The sequence below is a fragment of the Acartia tonsa genome, chromosome 8 (genome assembly GCF_053477335.1).
Source record: "Acartia tonsa isolate MP-2025a chromosome 8, ASM5347733v1, whole genome shotgun sequence".
NCBI classification, from domain to species: domain Eukaryota; kingdom Metazoa; phylum Arthropoda; class Copepoda; order Calanoida; family Acartiidae; genus Acartia; species Acartia tonsa.
In genome coordinates this window covers 51,218,547-51,241,105 of record NC_137267.1, presented here as the reverse complement: position 1 = coordinate 51,241,105, position 22,559 = coordinate 51,218,547, and the positions used below count along the sequence as shown (strand labels likewise).

The following is a 22,559-nucleotide window of genomic DNA, read 5'->3' as shown; positions in this document are numbered from 1 at the left end:
ACCAAATTAGATTATATAATAATAATATTTTGATTTCATGATTCATAAGCTGACACAATTTGCAATGGAAATAGTGATACTGATACCCGAAAATCAAATTAATATTTTTTTTGAATTTATGTAGATTTGACATTAACAAATCATTTGACAATCAGACAACACAATACATAAGTTTTTCAATAATTTGCGTCGGTCAGTCCGTCCATCCGTAACGGTTAGCTTTTCCTCTACCTTATCCCCTCCCCTTCTACTGGATGAACAAACTGGCCAATACATGAGGTTCATATAAGCAACCTAAATTAACAAAAATATGCTAGATTATCATCTATTGTAATTTTATATTAATAAATATATATGTTTGTTTCAGTATGTTGTTGCTGAAGAATTATTTCATCTATGAAGATTTATTTATTTATCTATGAATTTTATGTTTAATAAAATTAATATGAACTGTTTTGATTATTGTTATTTACTTAATCTTTGAATGGTTTTTAAATATATTTATTTGCAGAATAGGCTCTACTAAAGAATCTAGGGTTTTAATATATTTTGTCTTAATAATGATTTTGTATTACAAGTTAAAAATGGCCTGAAGCCTGTAGAGAGTGGTGCTGCTTAAATAGCGTTAGTTGGAGGATCTTAGGTATATATCAAAATTGTCCCCTGTCAATATAAATCCACGTATTCTATATCCATTTCCGTAGATCTATCTATTTTTTTGTTGTTTACCTTTTTAGGTTGTTCCGCAGGTGTTTCATGGGTCTTCAAAATAGAATCCTCTGTTGCTGTTAGAGCAATAAAACTAAAAACATATTTTACTTTATAAATAATTAGTCCTTAGCTGGTTTTAACCCATTTTTCGGTAATTGTGGTTGGAAGGGCCAGGATGTTTCCTTTAAAAAGTATTCCCCCTACTACACTTCCCCCAAAAATGATCTTTTAAAAATTAAGAGTTGGGTATGTGAGCCACCTAAAAACTATGAATTAAAGCCTATAATGTCTGGGGGGGGGGGGGGGGGCAAATAATAATGAATTTAAAAGTTCTCTATAACTTTCTTTTTCTTAAGTTATCATTAAAAAAAAACTTACCTAATGCCATATTTTTCATGTCTATTGAAGGGCTGTGAGCAAATCACCTATAGCAAAAAAAATAAAATATTTGATTTATTTGCTTGAAAGTAAGTACAGTTTACTATATCAGGTTTTTTAGAAAGATTAATAAATTTTTTAGAAAGAGGTTTTATTTGAATTACCGAATTAAAATGTAAAAATTCAGAACATGAGAAATATTGGAGGCAACATATTTTTTTCTACGTGTGCCATTTCCCAGAGGAAACGATAGCTGTTAAATTAATCTTCATCACTTTGTCCCACAAAATATGAAAGTATACAAAGGCAAAAATTCACCCATCAAAATTTGTTAACTATTTTTTTTGTAATTTAAAATCCCTTTAATCGCTGAGTGTTTTACCTTAATTAGATTCCATTTTTCCTTCAGAGCAGACTGGCTCAATTTATCTGAGGAAAACATGCGCACTCGAGTCTCATTTGTCATTGCTCTAATACAAGAAAATATTTATCAAAATTGTTGTTAATAATAAAATTTACGACATCTATATCTCATTTTTAGAACTGTTTAGTTTAATCTTCCATCGTTTTAAAAAAATAGGATATATTAAGAGTGTTTTCTGGAAGCTTTATTTCATTGAGATTCTAGTTTTAAGCAATTTTATTGAATGCGAAAAGTTGCACATGAAAGATAATAGTTATTTCTCGCATCGTATCATAAACGGCTTTCCGCGGATATAGAATGTACAATTATGAGATTAAAACCTTTTAATCTTATGATTGTACATTTTTATATTCGTAGAAAGCTCACTGGATATAAAACGATACTAGACATAGTTTTTTCGTATGGATGAGAACCGGTTCCTATCCACCGGATTCGAATGAATACGAGAAAAATATTTACTCCTCCTTTAAAGAAATAATCTGAGTTTATTAGGTTAGCTGCTAGTATATACAAATAGTTCCATTAAATATCATCTATAATTTATATCATTTGCAGGAGAAGATTTATGAAATGACAGGTCCAATCGGATTTTACTTTTCAGAAGAGCTTAATTTGTGATAAAGGCTGGTTCTAGGCTATTGTATAGCCCCAGAGGTCATTTATGTTTCAATTCAACATAATGAGAAACTAAACCCTTTACAAACCTTGATTCTTCAGGTCCCATGAAAGAGCTGCTTGGCAGCAGGACAGCAAACTGTTCCTGGTCCATACCAATCCGTCCAACCTATAGATTTCAATATGACAACATTAATATTATTGATAATGATAATAGTTTTAAAAAGTGAAAATTAGGTTGTGGAAGCAAAGGGTTGTAGATTATGAAACGTGACGAAACACTTTCGTCAATTTGGGTTACTAACATGTAACCCATTAATTGGTCAGTTCGTTCATCCAGGAGGAGTGGAGAGGATGGGGGGTATCATTATCATTATATTATAGCCCGATGCTAGTTTTACTTTATTATAGAACATGAATATGGTGTAACATCCAAGTAATAAAATATCCATTGTTTTACCTGAACTTCAATAAATGCTGATCCAAAGTTGCCAATGTCCACATGACTAAGTGATAACAAGTTATTCAATTTTTTTATTTTCAACAAGGACAAATTTATATTTAAGAATACTAAAGTAACAGGATGTCTGTTTGTCTGTGTGTTTGTACCAAAGGATCTCACTAACCGCTGAACCGATCGGGTTCTCCTTTACAGGGTAGATACGCATAGGTCCTGGGAAGGTTTATAACTGTTTTGGGAGAGGGTACGACCACCTCCCCAAGAGAAATCACCTCTAGAAAAAAATTACCCCTTCCAAAAAAAAGACTTGAACGAAACATAAACCAATTATTTCTCTAATCTAATATTTAAAAAAAACACATTCAAAGTGCCACTAGAGGCCTCTAGGGGCGTAGCCGCTAGTATTTAAGAAAGCAAATAATATTTTAATTGATCAAAAAAAAAATCTACCTAGGTATAAAAAGATAATTTAAAAATTTAATATTTGAAAGGGGTTAATTAATATTTTCTATGAGGCTTTTTAAATATCTTGTAGGTATTATTATTAGATTAATGATTCCAGACTTAATCCAAGTTAAAGGTAAAACGCCTCTAAGACTATTGGCGCATCCGCTTTTTTGATGACATATATAAAGGAAGGAAGGTGACAATGGGTTGTTTATTACACTAGTCCACAAAGTATTTTAATAACGTTTTATTATTCGTTGGCTTAACAACTTCGGGGACTTTTATTGAATTTTGATTTGTTGGTTCATTAAGATGAGTGTCCAAATGTTCAAACACTTATTGTAATGAATGCATCATAATTGGAGATGTACATAAATTTATAGGCCATTGTCTTATTCCTTTGATCTCTGCAGATATGTAAGAAATGCATCTCAACACTTTATTCTATTCGTGTGCATTGAAAGTTTTTAATCAAAAATTCTTTTCATCATATTTTTCTAGGAGTCAGGGGACCATCAACTCTTAATTACACTGGTCCCCAAAGTTTTATAGTAACGTTTTCTTTGGGGACTTTTATTGAATTATGATTAGGTTGGTTCATTAACTTGAGTGTCCCAACGTTTCAACAAAAAAATGTAATCTACAAAAGGGGTAATTTTGTAAATAATCATTAGGGTTGTATCAAATTTATCAGGCATTGTCTTATCCCTTTATATCCCTGACATTTTTGCATCTAATATTCACAATTTCATCCAATCAAATCTCTTATTTACAAGACATAAAAGTAATATCAATCTGAAAGAATTTTGTTGCAATTTTTGTTGTAGCAAGATTAATCTTCAAGTCGATCAGAAATTAGGTAAGTAACAGTAATATATGTTTAGAAGGGTTTCAAATCAGTGATCTAAAGGGATTAGATAATGGTCGATAAATTAATATACGTCCCAAATGATGTACATAAAATACCCTCCTGTTACTCCAAGTGGTTGAAACGTTTGGACACTCAACTAAATAAACCAACCAATAAATTCAATGAAAGTCCCCAAAGGTGTTAAGTAAACAAATAAAAAAAACTTTGAAGACTAGTGTAACAAGCAGAACAATGTCCCCTTCCTCCCTGGTTTCAAATATTTTATATTTATAAATTTCGATTTTTAACATTCTTTTCATTTACTGCTGAATGTTATTGTTCATGTTTGTCTTTTTTCATTAAAGAGCTATTTAGACCGTACCATTCTCGTTTTGTTTACAGCAGCTTCATCAAAATAAATTGAAATTATATAAGAACAAAACAGTTTGATAAATATCAATAAATCTCTATTTATGAGAAATTGAAATTGCAAAAAAAAACAATTGCAATATTCCAATAATATTGCAAATAAAAAGATGCAAATTGGACCCTTGCAACCTTTTGAAGTGAATCAATCATAAAAATGTAAAATAGGCATTACTTTTAAATCTTTATTTAAATTTTACTTTGAAGAAAATAATGAAAAATATAAGAAAAAAAGATAATTAGTTTTATCAGGGAAGGCGGGGACATTGAGGTGTTTATTACACTAGTCCCCAAAGTTTAAGATAATGTTTTCTTATTTGTTGGCCTAACATCTTTGGGGAGTTTAATTGTATTTTGATTGGTTGATTCATTAAGTTGAGTGTCCAATCGTTTCAAACACTAATAGTAATCTAAAGAAGGGGTATCTTTGTCTATCATTATTGGGGATGTATATCAATTCACCGGCCATAGTTTTATCCCCTTAGATCTCTGGGTTTTATGAATAGGTAGTTTTAATTTGATAAAAATGTACCTACTTAACGAAAATTTTTAGTATGTAATCCTAAATTCATCCATGCTTAAACTCAAACTATTTTTAATTTCAAAATAGTTATCTATCGCATTGTATTATAGACAACTTTCCGCGGGTATTAAAATGAAAAAATATAAAAATAAAACCAGTTTTGTTAGCTCCTAGAGGCCGCAGTCCCTGACTAACAAAAACTGGTATCAATCTTATATCTTTAATTTTAATACTCATGGAAAATTGTCAGTAATACGATGCTATACACAATTCAGTATAACTGAGAACCGGTACTAATCCAGCGGATATTAATCGGTTTCAAAGTCATACTGAAAATGCATTTATACATCCTTATTAATTTTATAACTAGATTAAAACTTAAAACTAATATTGCAAGTTTTATGCAAGGTTTTTAAGGTGCAACTATCCATTAACGACATAAAAGAGGAAACTTTAAAAGTAAACAAAAAAGAGCAAGGATAAAGGGAAATGTATACCTACAGGAGAAATTTTGAAATTCGAGAATTTTTTTAACGACTATTCTATAACTATTCTTTTGTATTATAAGGTCTTATAAAAAATTATATTTTTAAGGGAACTAAAGCTCTAATTGTAATTATTTGCATGTTAGAATAATCCTATCATTTCCAAAACTTGTATGATGATTTCAGTAATGTTAATTTTTAATTTGGAAAGCTGTGCTACTCTATACCTTTATCAGGTAAGTATGTCCATCTAAACATTATTAGCCACTTAGACTCTAATTATTATTATTATTCTAATGAGTTCATAATTATGATTCCAACGAAAATTGGGCACAAAGAACGAGTGTGGTTAGAACTACAAATAATAAGGAAATTATGTCTGTATTAAATATCTTATATACTGAATGAATAATAGTTGCAACTAAATATTTGAATTGTTCGTTTGTTCATTGATTGCTTTTCCCTTTTATTTCAATGGAAAAGGGACGTTACCCAGAGAGAGAGGGGGCAATGGACTATTACACTAGTCACCAAAGATTTAAAAGAACTGTTTTCTTATTCTTTGGCTTAACAACCTTGGGATGACGTTTACTGAATTTTAATTGGTTGGTTTATTGAGTTGAAGGTTCAAACGGTACAACCGCAGCACTAATTTTAATCTGCATAAGGGGTAATTTGTGTGTCATCATTGTAGATCTACATCAATTTATCATTGTTGATGTACATCAATTTATCGGCCATTGTCTTATCCCTTTAGATCCCTGGATGTAACTACGAGTGAAAAAGAAACTTTTAAAACAGTTTTTGAGCTCATTTTGTCATTCCTTTCGGCCTGATTCGCAGAGAGAATGCAAAATAGGGACATTAACTAAATTAACAAGGTTTTCAAACTTGGCAAGAAAAAACACTCAAGGGAGAACTTTAGGAAAGCTTTAATCTTCAGATGTATTATATGAAGGTCTGAAACAAAAAAGGGGGAGATGAATTGAATTACAAGGAAGGTTTTCTTAGCATAGAAGTAGATTTTAATATACCTAGGTATTCAATTAATTTTAAGTGGATTAAAGAAACTCATGACAGTTAATTTTTTTTTTTTTGGGGGGGGGGGTAGTCGACGCCACTATTTTAATTTTAGTTTTAAAAAGAAAATTTTTTTTTGGGGGGGGGTATTTTTCATTTTTGGGGTGGTTGGGGGTGCCCCCCCCCCCCCCAAGAAAATAGTTATAAACCTTCCCGGGAACTATGAGAAGCTACCCTGTTAAGGAGAACCCGATCGGTTCAGCGGTTAGCGAGATCCTTCGCTACAAACAAACAGACAAACAAACAGACAGACAGACAGACATCGTTCTACTTTGTATTATAGATTACCCTAAGGGCCAACAACTATGGATAACTAAGGGGTGCTAAACACCCGGTATATCCGGTAAAGTTACACCCAACAGACAAAAAAGTTACACCCAACAGACATAAAAACTCTATGGTTGCACAATCTTTGTCTGGCAGTTCTAACTGTGAATGAAAATGAGTCACATCGGATAAAAATTCGAGGTTTTTTTTTCCATACTCTTACTATTAGTGTCATATTCCTGATATAATTTATAGTGGGTAGGCGTAATAAAATAGCCTAAAACCATCCAGGGACTTTATTAACTAGCCTCAATTAGAAACTTCGGGTCAGATTTTAGTGTGATCTTAACAAACACTCTAAAACTTTGACTTTTTGGTTATTGTCGAGATGCTTCGCATCTAAAAAAACTGCCAGGACTTGGATGTCTCTCTGGGGGAAGGGTTGACAGTTTACTTTGCATAAACGTCAACCTAATTAAATTAGAAATAGTTCACAAACTAATACAGGAAGGGAGTTGACAATGACTGTTAAATTTATTTACAATGCTCACGTTTTTTCCAAGGGATAAGACAGTGGACGATAAGTTGATGTTATATCCATGGACTAGCGGCTACGCCCCTGAGGCCTCTAGTGGCACTTTATATGTTTTTTTTTATATTTAAAATATGTCTATGTTGCTTTTGACGTTTATGTTTGCGTTGAACTCTCTTTCTAAAATCTAGAACGTAAAAAAAATTTCGATTTTTTGTGATTTCTCTTGGGAAGGTGGTGGTACCCTCCCCCAAAATAGTTAAAAACCTTCCCGGGACATATGAGAATCTACTCTGTTAAGGAGAACCCGATCGGTTCAGCGGTTAGCGAGATCATTCGGTACAGACACACAGAAAAACAGACAAACATCCAATTACTTTAGTATAAGGATAAGTGCTATTAGCTATTTCGTACAACCCAATGAAATAAGTCCCAAAAGATTTTATGCCAAGTATTGAGAGAACGTTATTGTAAAACTTTGGGAACCAGTATTGTTTGCAGTCCAATGTCACCTCCCTCCCTCCCAGTTCTGCTGGAAATTATTACTAGTATAGCGGTCAAAAAGAAAATTTAGCTTAGGATTTCTTTAAGTTGAGTGTCCGAACGTTTCAATCATTAATTGTTATCTACAGAAGAAGTAATTTTGTTTTTTATCATTAGGATGTACATATTTTTACCGGCCATTGTCTTATCCCTTTATGTCCCTGTATATTTTACTTCAATTCTACTCTATCTACATAATGTTCAAAATTTGTTTAAGCATCCGACTCCAACCTAGTCTAATATCAAAACATTTTACATTAGCTACAAAGCTTTTATCTAAGATTAAAGAGAATTAAAAAGACCATTTAGGCTTTTGTTTACATTTTCAAGACTTAAGTTAAACTTATGAATATTTAACTATCTAAAATTTTAAGTCTGGAACTCGTAAATTTTAATTAAATTACAAAGTTGAGAAATTTTATAAAAGTTAATATTCATTTAATAAAATGCAATAAAAACGATGACACAACAAAACAAAAAAGGATAAGTCTTCCTTATACCTACAAAAAAATCTCTTAGTAACAGTTTTTTGTTGCTTTTAAACCAAGTGTATGTTGAACAGTAGCACTGATAATCACCCCATAATTATTGAGAAAAGCATTTTTTCCTTTGCTTGCAGCACAGTAGGCCTTACACTGAGGGGCTAACAAGTACCCAATCACAGTTATGGAATCTTGACTACAAAGATTTTTTTATCCAATCTTGACAAGTGAGGTATTTTTGGTAAGAGGAATATATATAGAAAACGCCTATGTAAATTAGAAAATCCGCAGAAATCATAATTGCAAGTTATTTGCAAAAATCTGCAGTGTTAATTTGCAAAATTGATTTCATGCCTTAAATGACAGATTTAGAAAAAATCTTTTTATGAAACATGTTTATCTATAAGTTTAGAACATAATTAAGGCAAAACAATTTTCTTTAGTGTTACTTTTTTCACCCTATATATAAAAAAAGCAGTTTCTCACATTTTATGATAAAAAAAGGTATAGGAACAAAAAGTATGTTTTTTCTTGATGTAAACACAATAATTGGCATAAAATCTATCATCCTAAATGTAAAAATCAGATATAGAATCCTTTTTAGAAGAAATATAGTGCAAAAAGTAACTAAGACATTTTTGCAAAGTATGAAAATCTAAAGAAAATAGTTCTTTTTGCTTTTGATATACATATCAGATAAATGTATATAAAATTAGTGATCAAAAACTATAAAACATGTAATAAGTTTTTTCAACACTGTCATTGATTAAATTGCACTTTTAGGTTTAAGAATTACCATAGTAGTGCATAAAAACTCTTTTTATGAAGTAATTAAACAAATTAAATGCCAAAAAACCAACTATATAATGGTCTACTGCATCATAAAAAACGCCTAATTGTTGATTTGAATTTATTTTGTTTATTAACTTAATAAAAAGAGTTTTTATGTGCAACTTTGGTAATGAGTAAACCTAAAAGTGCATTTTAATCAATGATAGGGTTGAAAAAATTTATAACTTGTTTTATAGTTTTTGATCACTAATTTTATATCCATTTATCTGATATGTATATCAAAATCAAAAAGAACTATTTTCTTTAGATTTTCATACTTTGCAAAAATGTCTTGGTTACTTTTTGCACTATATTTCCTCTAAAAAGGATTCTATATCTGATTTTTACGTTTAGGATGATAGATTTTATGCCAATTATTGTGTTTACATCAAGAAAAAACATATTTTATGTTCCTATACCTTTTTTTATCATAAAATGTGAGAAACTACTTTTTTCATACATAGGGTGAAAAAAGTAACACTAAAGAATTTTTTTTGCCTTAAGTATGTTCTAAACTTATAGATAAACATATTTCATAAAAGATTTGTTTAAAAATAAGTCATTTAAGGCAAGAAATTAATTTTGCAAATTAACATTGCAGATTTTTGCAAATAACTTGCAAATATGATTTCTGCGGATTTTCTAATTTACATAGGCGTTTTCTATATATATTCCTCTTTCCAAAAATACCTCACTTGTCAAGATTGGATAAAAAAATCTTTGTAGTCAAGATTCCATAACTGTGCAATATAACCTAACCTAACCTGAATTATGCGAAAAAATACACCACTCTTATTTTCAAAAAAATGGGCAGTGGTTATCAATGCTCAAAAAAGGTTGTGTTGAACCGCCATAATCCATTATATAAAGTAGTTAGGGTTTTTTGTCTGAATCTTAAGATCTCAGTAAATACTGATCCGAATTGTGTGTACTTCTCAGTATATATCCTAGGAAGGTTTTAGGCTATTTTCCAGACCTCCTTCGCCCTCCTTCGAAGTAACTAGTTTTTATTAACATTGAATAGCTTTTTTTCCTAATGTTAGCCAATGCCTGAAGTTGAAGAATGACCCAGGCCTGTTTTTCTCCTCCCTCTTTGCATCTCCACTTTCCTTTACTGGTGAAAAAAGAAGCTTTTTCAATCAAGGACCCAGCTTCAAAAATAGTTGTATTTTCACTTGGTTTTTTGTTGGGGGGTGGGGGGGGGCTGTCTTATTCAGTTATAATACTATAGTAACCCCTCCCCCCCCCCTTAAAAAAAAGCTGTATTTCAATTGTTGGTTATACCCAGGGGGGGAGAAGGACATTACACTAGTCCCCAAAGATCTATAATAAAAATTTCTATTCGTTGGCCTAAAAACTTTGGAGACTTACATTAATTTTTTATTGGTTGAATCATAAAGTCTCCAAACGTTTCAACCACTAATTGTAATCTACAGAAGGTGTAATTTTTATCAACATTGGGGATGTATGTACATCAATATATCGGACATTGTCTTATCCCTTTAGATCCCTGGTTTATACCTATACCATAACTGTCAAAGTAAATTTTGGGTGTAGAAAAAGCTTCCCTGGAAAGCAGATTACTGGCTGGCATCTTGGCATCCTCAGAGCTGTAACCAACAACCTGGACAAGTAAAAAGTGTTGCTTTCCTTGAAAGTGCATAACGAGCACATAACCCCTCACCCTTATTTGTGAAGAAATCTGTCAAAAAAAAATTTCTCAATCTTTATCTGGGCAATATTTAAATGCTGCGAAAGACAAAATTTCAAACACAAGAATTGGGGGATGATTAATATTTAAACTATACCTAGTCCTCAAAGATTGAAAATGTATTAGTAGGGTGTCCCATAGAGTAGTGGTTAGCGCACTACGCTGTGGTTGGGAAAATCCGAGTTCAAGTCCCCTCATAGATATTGCACTTGGATGACAAATGCTGTTGCAATTTGTCAGAATATAATCACGCAACCTTCCCTGTGATGCCCTTAGGTTGTAAGGAGGGAGATTTGTAGGAAGTTAGGATCCTACCTATCAAGTAACTGTAATCGTGCTTTCCCTCGCCCATGCTCCTCATTCATATGAGAGTGCCATTAATTAGGGTGGCTTAATATGGAACACCTGCCAAAACTCTAGGCCAGGGTGATGTAATAATTGAGTAGCTTCCACGATAATTGCGGGTCAGCTTGTAATGTAACATAGAATACACTCAGCTGTGCGCGAAGCTTACCAATCTAGGATTGGTCAAAAGATTCTCACCTCCAATCTCCTCGTGCATCTGAATCCTAACTTCAGAGAATCAAGGCTACATACATACATACAAAATGTATTAGTCGGTTATTTCATTATATTAAGCTATTCAATAGTTTACTTTTTCTGTGGGAGAAATATGGTTTTCTAGGCTATTATCTAAAATAGACTGCTTGTTTGTTTTTGAAAGGTACCCTTACAACAATCTATTTGGTCCGTTTGTCTGTTAGTAATGCTGAAAATACATGTAATAGTTTTGTTTTTCTATTATCTTTCTTATCCATTGAATTTTTCTTTTACTCCTTTTTCTTCCTTGGCTTAAAAAACTAATAAGGAACCATGCAAAACATTTTTGACATAGGCAATAAAAACATGTAAAACGACTCTAAAAAATGATTTTCGGATTACAAACCTTTATGAACTTTGATGGTGGCATTTTAAATCTTTTTTTTTTACATTGTTTTTATTATCTGAAATTATAATATGTTCGAGATATGAAAAATACAGTCAGTTTCATTTATTTTATTGAAAAATAACAAATTAGGTAACAATGATTGAAGAAATTAATATTTTTTAGAGGCATATTCTTAAAAAGAATAGGAAATACAAAAAAAAAACTTCTTATTTTATTAATGATTTTTTCTTTTTATAAAACTTTACTTCTTATATAATTAAAAATACTGTTTGAAAAGCGAAGTCTTCTAATGGTCCAAATTAACTTAAAAGGTGATTATAAACAATTTTTTTTTGGTAAATAAGGGGGGGGGGGGCGAAAGTGACACTTTTCGAAACCAAAACTAAAAGTCAACAAAGGAACTCAACTAAAAAAAAGAGTTAGAGTCTGAGATTTTGCATGGCAGTTGCTTTATAGGGGTAAAATATGGAACTGTGAAGAAACGGCGGCGCAACCGCCGAAAACCACCGTTTCCCGCCGAAATTTTTTTTTGCCTTTTCTCGGCGGTATTCGGCAGTTGCGACGCCGTTTCTTCACAGTTCCATATTGTACCCCTATAAAGCAACTGCCATGCAAAATGTCAGACCTGTAACTCTTTTTTTTAGTTGAGTTCCTTTGACTTTTAGTTTTGGTTTCAAAAAGTGTCACTTTCGCCCCCCCCCCCCCCTTTGTAACAAAAGGGGATAGAGGCAATTATTAGAAAAATAGAAGTAAATGACATTCGTCCCTACCCAGGAATCTAAAGGGATAAGACAATGACCTTCAATTTGATCGCTAATAATGATACGCACCATTAATAATTCTGGAGATTACAACTAGTAGTTAAAACGTTTTTGAACACTCAACTTGATGAACCAACCAATGAAAATTTAATAACGTCTACAAAGTTGTTAAGCCAACGAATAAGAAAAGCTTTTATAAAACTTTAGGGACCTGAGTAATAAAAGACCATTTTCCTCTTCCTACCACCCCCCTCCCCCCGTTTTCCAGTGTAAGAAATACTAAATATTTAACAAAATAGATTTACAAAATAAATCACAATGTTTTAATTTAACGTATGAAACATGAAAATAAATAATCAATTAATATTATAATTTCATCATTTTCTCAACTCTATTTCTCTCCCTCTCCCCATTAGCATCTCTCTCTCGTCTTCTCTTGTTGAGCTTGTTGCGGGGATCATAAATATCAAACCAGTCATCATCCTGAAATAATAGGTCTTAATAATCCAGGGATCTTGAGGGATAAGACAATGTCTGATAATTAAATGTACATCCTTAAAATTACCCCTTCTGTAGATTACAATTATTGGTTGAAACGTAAAGACACTCGACTTAATTTCTATTATTTCTAGCCCCTGCGGGGGGGGCTTTAACCCTGTGGGGCAATCACCTAACCCAATATAACCTAACCTAACCTATAAAAAAGCCATTTAAAAAATACGACGAATCGCCCCTTATGGAACGATGTTACGAAAGGGACTATTTCCCAAAGTAGTTGTATCTCTTCTTGAAAAGAACTAAGTACTTTTTTCTTGGAGGGAGGGTAGATGAGACTGTAAATGACAATTGTACTCAAAGTTTTAAGACTACATTATCTTATTTTTAGACTTTAAAACTTTGGGTAATTTTATCCTTAGCAAGTATATTATCATCAGTATTAAATACTAGAGTTATAATAGAGTAGTCACACTCCTAACCTTAGTATTAGCATCCTTAGCAAGTATAATATCATCAGTATTAAATACTAGAGTTATAATAGAGTAGTCACACTACTAACCTTAGTATTAGCATCCTTAGCAAGTATAATATCATCAGTATTAAATACTAGAGTTATAATAGAGTAGTCACACTACTAACCTTAGTATTAGCATCCTTAGCAAGTATAATATCATCAGTATTAAATACTAGAGTTATAATAGAGTAGTCACACTCCTAACCTTAGTATTAGCATCCTTAGCAAGTATATTATCATCAGTATTAAATACTAGAGTTATAATAGAGTTGTCACACTACTAACCTTAGTATTAGCATCTTTAGCAAGTATAATATCATCAGTATTAAATACTAGTAATATTAGAGTTGTCACACTACTAACCTTAGTATTCGCATCCTTAGCAAGTATAATATTATCATCAGTATTAAATACTAGAGTTATAATAGAGTTGTCACACTACTAACCTTAGTATTAGCATCATTAGCAAGTATATCATCATAAGTATTAAATACTAGAGTTATAATAGACTAGTCACACTACTAACCTTAGTATTAGAATCCTTAGCAAGTATATCATCATTAATATTAAATACTAGAGTAATAATAGAGTAGTCACACTACTAACCTTAGTATTAGCATCCTTAGCAAGTATATTATCATCAGTATTAAATATAAATACTAGAGTTATATTAGAGTTGTCACCTTAGTATTAGCATCCTTAGCAAGTACATTATCATCATTGTTGAATACAAGAGGAGTTTTCATCCAGTCATCACCCAATATTTCTTCATCATCTACAGAAATTGATTTATTAATACTCGGATCTTACACCAGATTCTCATGTACCCTAATAAAGTGATACTCTGGCTGGCTGAAATAACAATCCCCCAAACTATACCCTCCCTTCCTATTGGATCAACGAACTAAACAATTAATGACGTCCATGTTAGCAACCTATATTGACGACAAGTTTGCCCCTGCTTTTTATCACATCATTAACATTTCATAACAAAACTACCTTCATCTTTAGAATCCTCTTTTTCTTTCTCTTTCTCTTTTTCCTTTTCTTTTTCTTCATTGTCATCATCCTCGTCATAAAGCATACCTACAACAAGGACAATTGTATATCAGTAGTGCGTGCAGCATTCATAAGTTATCAACAGCAAATCATTATACAGTAAAAATTTTGAAAATAACCAAAATAAAACCATAAAGAAAAACTTTAAATATTTAGCAGATATTGACAATTAAGCAAATAATATTTTCATTGGAAGCACATCTACATGGGTACATTCTTTTTATCCATTAATAACTGAGTCAATAAGAATCCTATGAATGACAAAGATGAACGTAAATTAAACATAAAATTCAGTGAGGAAGGGGACAATGGACTGAGAATTAATTTGAGAATTTGAGGTGCTCAAAGTTTTACATCCGCGTTACTTTTTTTTTGTTTTTACCCGATGATTGTTATTTATAATAAGGGAAATTTCGTATATGATCCATTGTCTTATCCATTAGGTATGATCCGTTTTAAAATTAGATTACCTGATAATTTATTTTTAAACTTTGCCAGCATAGCCAAGGTTTGCTCTTCTCGGGCTGATTTACTTTTAGGAACCTAAAATTGGTAATAGTTATTTCTTTAATCGTATTATAAACCGCTTTCCGCGGATATAGAATGTACAATTATAAGATTAAAACCAGTTTTTTTAGCCCCGAGGTGCCGAAGGCACGGGCTGGATATGATACGATGCTATCCACTGAATTCGATTGAATACGAGAAAATTGATTTATAGGTACATAATTAATTGAATAATAAGCCACAGTTCTTTAGTGTGTCGACATAAGTCTACATGAACCAGATTGAGATAATTGGAAAACATATGGAGAATTGAACTCGAACTACTCTCACCGTTACCACTTTTGTAGGTCACAGGGAGGGAGGGGACATTGGGCTATTTATTACACTAGTCCCAAAATTTTTAATGGCGTTTCTTTATTTGTTGGCTCAACAATTTCGGGGACTTTGGTGAATTTTTATTGGTAAATTCATTAAGTTGAGTTTTCTTACGTTTCAACAACTCATTTTAATCTACAGGGGAGGGAGTAATTTTGTGTATCATCATTTGGGATGAACATCAATTTATCGGCCATTGTCTTATCCATTTAGATCCCTGAAAAATATGTTAAACATAATTTTTCAAATTTCTTTCAAAATAAGATTTTCTAAAATGCAAAACCATTTTATCATTTTATGAACAAATTGACTTATCAACCTTGGGGAAAGGTCTTTTTATCGTGTTACATAAAAAATCCATCAAATATTCAATTTCTAGTTGAATTTTGCAACGGTTGGGATAAGAAAGTGTAAAAAATGAAAGATTATTTTCTCTGAATATAAACAGGGAGAAAGGGAAAAGAAAATGTAAATAAATTCCAGGGTGGAAGGGGACTTTGCGCTGTATATTACACTAGTTCCCAAAGTTTTATAAAAATTATTGGCTTAACAGCTTTGGAGACTTTTACTATAAAATATTGATTAGTTGGTTTATTAGATTGAGTGGCAAGACATTTCAACCACTACAAATTCAATCTACAGAAGGGTAGTGTTGTTAATCATTGGGGATGTACATCAATAAATCGGCCATTGTCTTATCCCTTTAGATACCTCATAAATCCTATAACAAAGAAAGTTGTAGGTACATGCAAGAATGTAGAGATACGGGCAAGTTTTAGGCTATTTAGAAGATGTAAGGAAAATCCTCCATTAAGAAAATTAGATAGCACTAAAATAAAAAATAAGAAAAATCTGGTTATCTCTTCTAATGCAGTTAAAAAAGGAGAAATTATAAGAAAGACCGCTGAAAATCTTTTAGAAGAACCGCTTATAAATAGTGCAAACCTTAAAAAAGCAAAATAATAATATTTGAGATTTGAAGAATTACATATACCTAAATGACTGACGAGTAATTGATGATTTGCAAGAGTTGATAAATAGCTGGATAAAGACCTCTTTATATCTATTCAATATATAACCTTCAATTCTTTGCATCTTATTAGGTACTAGCGGCTACGCCCCCTATTAGCCTCTACGGGCACTAAAGGGGGAGAAATGGAAAAATCGACCCTTCCCCAATTTCAATTTGAGTTTCAGAAAGAAAGTATATAAAAAAATATTTTTTTGGCGCGGGTCATTTTTATTGGTAGGGTGGAGATACTCTCCCCCAAAAAGTAGTTTTAATGTAATTTGCATAAATATTGACTAATTTTCAAAATAGTATGAAAATGCTAAATTTAAAATGTAAATTGTTGAAAATATCCCAAAATTTTCTCTTCACAATTCAATTGAGTTATACGAATATAGATTTCATCAACAGGATGAAGGGGATAAGTAGAAATATAGTTATTTATCGCATCGTATTATAGACAGCTTTCCGCGGATAGTAAAATTAAAAAGTATAAGATAAAAAAAACTTTTGTTAGCCCCGAGAGGATGAAGGCACGGGCTAACATAACCGGTACCTATTAATTCTATAATTTGTATTTTAATATTCGTGAAACATTGTCTGAAATTCAATGCTAAACATGATTTTTCAGTTTGGCCTGAGAACCGGTATTAATCCACCGGATATTAAGAAAGTGGTTTCAAAGCCATACTGAAAGTTTATTCCAGAGTAGATAATTGAGTTACTTGACCAGATATTGTTAGCAACATTTTATTTCTAAATTAAAAAAATCCTCCTGATCTATTTTTTCTTAAGAAGATATCCCTAAATTCATGTTATTTACATATATTCTAAAAGTAAATATACATTTGCAAAAATGTGAGTAATTCTGCAATATATCTTGAAAATGGGATTTTACAAGAGTGCATTTCCCCCCCGAGAGAGATATTTGAAATGTAATTTAAATGCTGAGTGTTTTTACTTTTATAGCGTTATTTCATAAATTGACTGAATTTAAATATTATTTGCATAGGTAGGTAGATAGGTATTAGATTTGTTTTATAAATTAATAATAATAATACATTTTTTTCTCAACTTTCAAAGGGGGTCATTTTTTTCGTGCATTTCACCATTTAGTCAAATGCGCTTATTAAGTCAAACTACTCTTAATTATGACCATAATGCTAGAAGTTCATAGCCGCAGAGCTCGGCCCCCTAGCCTGCCTAGCCGCGGGCGCTCGGCCCCCTTGCCTATAACCTATCCCAACCTAACCTATATGTATGAATGTTTAATGTACATTAATTAATTTATATTTTAGAATATCGTGGATTTTACAAAAAGTGGTTGGTAGATTTTTTTCAAATTTTTATATTTTTTACAATATTTAGGTAAGGTTAGGTTAGGTTATAGGAAAGGAGGCCGAGCGCCCGCGGCTAGGCAGGCCAGGGGGCCGAGCGCTGCGGCCGTGTATTGATTATGTAATACATTATTAATAAATTTAATGTTTATATAACAATATATAGGTGTTGGTCTTATGTAGGTGTTAGTCTTTTGTAGGTGTTGGTCTTTTGTAGAGTTGGTCTTTTGTAGGCGTTGGTCTTTTGTAGAGTTGGTCTTTTGTAGCAACGCCAGACAGACAGATAGACAAACATCAAACTACTTTTTATAATAGGATATGAACACAGGTGGCAATTCTAACAACTTGAACAGTTACCTTTGCAGCACTCTTGAATTCTTTCTGTTTCTTATGGTAATCCCTAAGCATATCATTATTGCCCTCCTCTTCAGACAGACAGACAGACAGACAGACGGACAGACAAACACATAATACTTTTTATAATAGGGTTTTAAAATAAGTGGTAATTCTAACAACAATTACCTTTGCTGCACTCTTGAATTCTTTCTGTTTCTTATGGTAATCCCTAAGCATATCATTATTGGCCTCCTCTTCAGTCATAGCATCTTCTTCCTTCTCTCTTTTATCCACTTCTTTATCCTTCTTCTTATCTTTGTTCTAAAAGGAAAATAAATATCAATCAAGTTTCCAGTATGGCTTCGAAACCGGTTTATGTCCGCCGGATTAATATCGGTTGTTAGCCTTACTGAAAAATCATGTGTCGTATCGTATAATAGACAACTTTTCACTAATAATAAAATAAAAATGAAAGAAATTAATACCAGTTTTGTTATCCCGGGCCAGGCCTAACATAAATTGGACTATTCTACTACCCGCGGAAAGCTGTCTATAATACGATGCAATAAAAAAAGATTCTAGATTGATGACAGACAGAAAATACATAAAACTTTTATTTATTCACAAGGTATCAATTTAGTTTCAAAGCTTTAGTAAATATCCTTATAATCAAAATAAAACTGTTCTTTAGATTACAAGATTATATCATTTAGAAAAGATATTTTATTTGTTTGTACAATTTAAGCTTTTAAGTTTGAGTTTAAACTACAGAGCTTTTTAGAAATGAATTTAGATAATCTCATCTCCTTATGTATTTTGAAAAGGGGGGGTTTTAATGCAACCATCTCGTAATCAATGTATAAATGGCACTTAAAATTCGAATTTTGATCTGAAATTTTGCATGAGTAATCCTTGGTAGGTCTATTTTCTCTGAATCGAAAAAAAGTTGAAAAAGTAACGGCTAACGGCTCAGCCGTTTAGCCTTTTTTTTTACTATTTTTAGGGCAAATCTGTCATAAATTACGAAGAAATCAACTTTTTGAAACATATTTTTGCTTTAAATCATGTGAAATGATACAAAAAAAAACATTATTTAGATTTCTAGTACCAGCAACTACCGGCTAGAACCGTTTGAAAACGTTTTGGAGCAGAAAAGAGCATTATGGGGAGAGAGGTTTCGTGAGGGATTTCGCTTGAAAATACCCAACAAATGGCTAAACGGATGAGCCGCCAGCCGTTAGCCGCAACTTTTCCAACTTTTTGTTCGATTCAGGGAAAATATACCTACCAAGGATTACTCATGCAAAATTTTAGATCAAAATTCGAATTCTAAGTGCCATTTATACATTAATTACGAGATGGTTGCATTAACCCCCCCCCCCTTAATTAGTACGTCTAGAAAGATTAACTGCTAAGAGAGATGCTGTGTAGAAACTGTATTCCCATCATTGTGGGGGCATATATCTGCGGTATCCTAACCCTGCGTGCTACCCTGTACCCAGAATAACTTAACCTAACACAAACTCAGTTAAAACTAACTCCCCCCCCCCCCCCCGTCAAATTAAATCTATGCTTAAGTTAGAGATGGGATTCTGGTCCTTGGTACTTTAAAGGAAACACGACCTACTTTTAGTTCTTTTGATAGAGCTTTCGCTTCTGCCTGCAATGCTTCTTTTTTCTTTCTTCTCTCAGCTTCAAATGGATTTTCCTCTGACCAATCTAGTTCATCTTCGTCCAAGTGCAGAGGTACTTCTTCTTTTGCCTGCACAAGTAAACATTTTTTGCAATGCAAAAATATAATTCATATGTATAAAATACGTGGATAATGACAGGGAATAATTTTCGTCAATTTAAGTTTTAAATATGGACCTAATTTGTTGGTCAGTTCGTTCATCCTGTAGGAGAGGAGGAGATGGCGTAAAGTGGGATGATCGTTATTTTAGCCAGCTGTGAGTATTACTTTATTAAAGAGTACATGCAAATCTAGTGCAACATCCAAGTAAAAATAGATCGTTTAATGATACTATAGCAATAGATCCTATCCTTATTAGAAGATACGTAGTAGTAGGAAAGATCTCACTAGATGCTTTACTTTACTTACCTTTACTTACCGCGGATATTAAAATGAAAAATTATAACCAGTTTTGTTAAACCCGAGGGGCCAAAGGCAAAGGCAAACAAATATGGTATCAATCTAACTTATAACTTTTATTTTAATATTCGTGGAAAATTTTCTGTAATTCGATGCTAAAAATGATTTTTCAGTATTGATGAGAACCGGTTCTTATCCAGCGGATATCAATCGGTTTCGAAGCCATGTGGAAAAACAATATTACCTTTTTCTTAGAGGAACTTTCTTTGCCCTTCTTTAGTTTATTTCTTATTGAACTCAATTCGGATTCTTTTTTCTAAAAAAAAAATACAATCGAAGGACTAACAACAGAAATTTATAGCTTGATGCCTTTTGGTCCAAAGGATCTTCAAAGCAAATTACAGAAGCACTTTATCCATAAAAGGCCGGAAAGACAGACGGACAATGTATGTTATAGAGTAGATGTTTATTCTTCTTTATCGTACAGTAGCCAAGCAGATAGTGATGGACTTCAGAATTTATAAACAACAAACGAACTTAGTGAGTTATAGAGAATGTGGTTATTATTGAGAGGAATCATCACAGAAAAATAAGAAGTCTATCTTAAATAAACTGACCTCTTCATCTTCGCTATCTTTGTCATGAGGTTCTTCGTCAGATTGGTCCTGGTCTCTCTTCAACTTAAACAACAATATTCCATGAAAAATAACGAAGTTAAAAATTAAGTTTGGATAGATAAAAAGATTTTGAGTAATCACTTATCCCCCCCCCCTTCTCATTCTGAATCTTTTTTTTAATATGACTGTTTCTCTGTGGGAGGGGGGAGGGGTGGTCTAACCGGCGTTGCTACAAAAGACCAACGCCTACAAAAGACCAACTCTACAAAAGACCAACGCCTACAAAAGACCAACTCTACAAAAGACCAACGCCTACAAAAGACCAACTCTACAAAAGACCAACGCCTACAAAAGACCAACGCCTACAAAAGACCAACGCCTACAAAAGACCAACACCTACATAAGACCAACAACTACAAAAGGGTCAATTTTTTAAAAGCAAGGTTGTATCGGGTTCGAAACTATTCCGTTACGTAGCAAACACAGACTTTGGACAAACTGTCGGACGGAATTTCAAAATTCAGCCTGTGGACAAAGTATTCAAGAAAGAAATTTCGGTTTTGAATTTTGTCCTTGTGTTTTAATCGCCATATTGGATATCATTAAAATTGGAAGATTTTTTCTTTAAAATTTAGAAGATTTTCAAGCCATTATTTCATTACATATTGATACAAAAAAATAATTACAATTTTTTTCTTGTAATTGTGTCGCTTAAAATCTATTTAAAGCATACATTATATTCATTATATTTATTAATTTGATAAATACAAATATGATGCTACACCAGTTGCAGCTATAGACCTTCCAGCTCTACGATATTTTGTAGTCGTTGGTCTTTTGTAGGCGTTGGTCTTTTGTAGGGTTGGTCTTTTGTAGGCGTTGGTCTTTTGTAGAACCGACTAGTTGGTCTTTTGTAGGCGTTGGTCTTTTGTAGCAACGCCGTCTAACCAAACTGTTTTTCCATAATGACTTTAATTATGGATTAGAACCATTTCTCAGTCTGAAATATCATGTATATATATTCCTATAGTATTAAAGACAATTTTCCGCAAATATTAAAATAAAAATTAATACCAGTTTTGATAGCCCGGCCTTTCGGCCCCTTTGGGAAAACAAAAATCGTTTTGACCTTATAATTTTTCATCTTCATACACGTGGAAAACTGTCTAGAATAGGATGCGATAAATAACTATTATGCTATCCTTACTTACTTGTGCAAGATCAGCCTGGCTGAGTAGTTTCGGATCAGCTGCAAGATCATGAGCTGATTTCCCTTTTCCTCGATTATCTTTGCTAGCCTGAAAAAAAATACATATTATTTATTAAAAACTACATGGTTAAATGTAAATAAAATATATATTAAGTATATATGTAACTAAAATTGATAAAAACATACAAAGTTTCAAATCAATCAGATAATTCTTTCATGCAAATATAAATCCAACAGATTGAGGACTTTAGTTAGGACGGTACTGACATAGTAACATACCTAAGTTTTCCTTTAAATTGTAAAATATAAAATAGTTGCGTGTGAATCAATATGTTTTGAGTGTATTTGATTTTATCTGCAAATATCCTACCTAACACCCTCTCCAGTTGGTGTGCTTTGCTTTCCGCCAAAGTGTTATATTAGCAAGGGTTTATATTCTACAGAGGATCCCTGTAATGGACAAATATTGATTGTGACTCTTTAGGAGACCCTTGGCACAGTTGAGAGCTTAACACTGAAACCATGGAGTA

General features: G+C 32.4%; 2 protein-coding genes across 5 annotated transcripts in view; both read right to left on the bottom strand.

The window, feature by feature from the left end:
• XRCC1 (DNA repair protein XRCC1) overlaps positions 1-11,771 on the bottom strand; it is a 163,406-nt gene extending 151,635 nt beyond the window's left edge. For all 4 annotated transcript variants that reach the window (XM_080170861.1, XM_080170860.1, XM_080170863.1 and 1 more), the window contains exons 1-8: positions 11,712-11,771; positions 10,627-10,678; positions 10,092-10,172; positions 2,589-2,638; positions 2,218-2,297; positions 1,472-1,559; positions 1,090-1,136; positions 730-802 (exon numbers count right to left, since the gene is read on the bottom strand). In XM_080170861.1, the coding sequence (XP_080026987.1) occupies positions 730-802; positions 1,090-1,136; positions 1,472-1,559; positions 2,218-2,297; positions 2,589-2,638; positions 10,092-10,172; positions 10,627-10,678; positions 11,712-11,735 (495 nt within the window). In that variant the 5' untranslated portion in view covers positions 11,736-11,771. The remainder of the gene's footprint in view (positions 1-729; positions 803-1,089; positions 1,137-1,471; positions 1,560-2,217; positions 2,298-2,588; positions 2,639-10,091; positions 10,173-10,626; positions 10,679-11,711) is intronic.
• LOC145327274 (spliceosome-associated protein CWC27 homolog) overlaps positions 11,744-22,559 on the bottom strand; it is a 19,216-nt gene continuing 8,400 nt past the window's right edge. The window contains exons 9-17 of the mRNA XM_080170874.1: positions 22,031-22,117; positions 20,820-20,882; positions 20,447-20,518; positions 19,738-19,872; positions 18,297-18,431; positions 15,017-15,089; positions 14,487-14,573; positions 14,171-14,262; positions 11,744-12,958 (exon numbers count right to left, since the gene is read on the bottom strand). Coding sequence (XP_080027000.1) covers positions 12,842-12,958; positions 14,171-14,262; positions 14,487-14,573; positions 15,017-15,089; positions 18,297-18,431; positions 19,738-19,872; positions 20,447-20,518; positions 20,820-20,882; positions 22,031-22,117 — 861 coding nt within the window. The 3' untranslated portion in view covers positions 11,744-12,841. The remainder of the gene's footprint in view (positions 12,959-14,170; positions 14,263-14,486; positions 14,574-15,016; positions 15,090-18,296; positions 18,432-19,737; positions 19,873-20,446; positions 20,519-20,819; positions 20,883-22,030; positions 22,118-22,559) is intronic.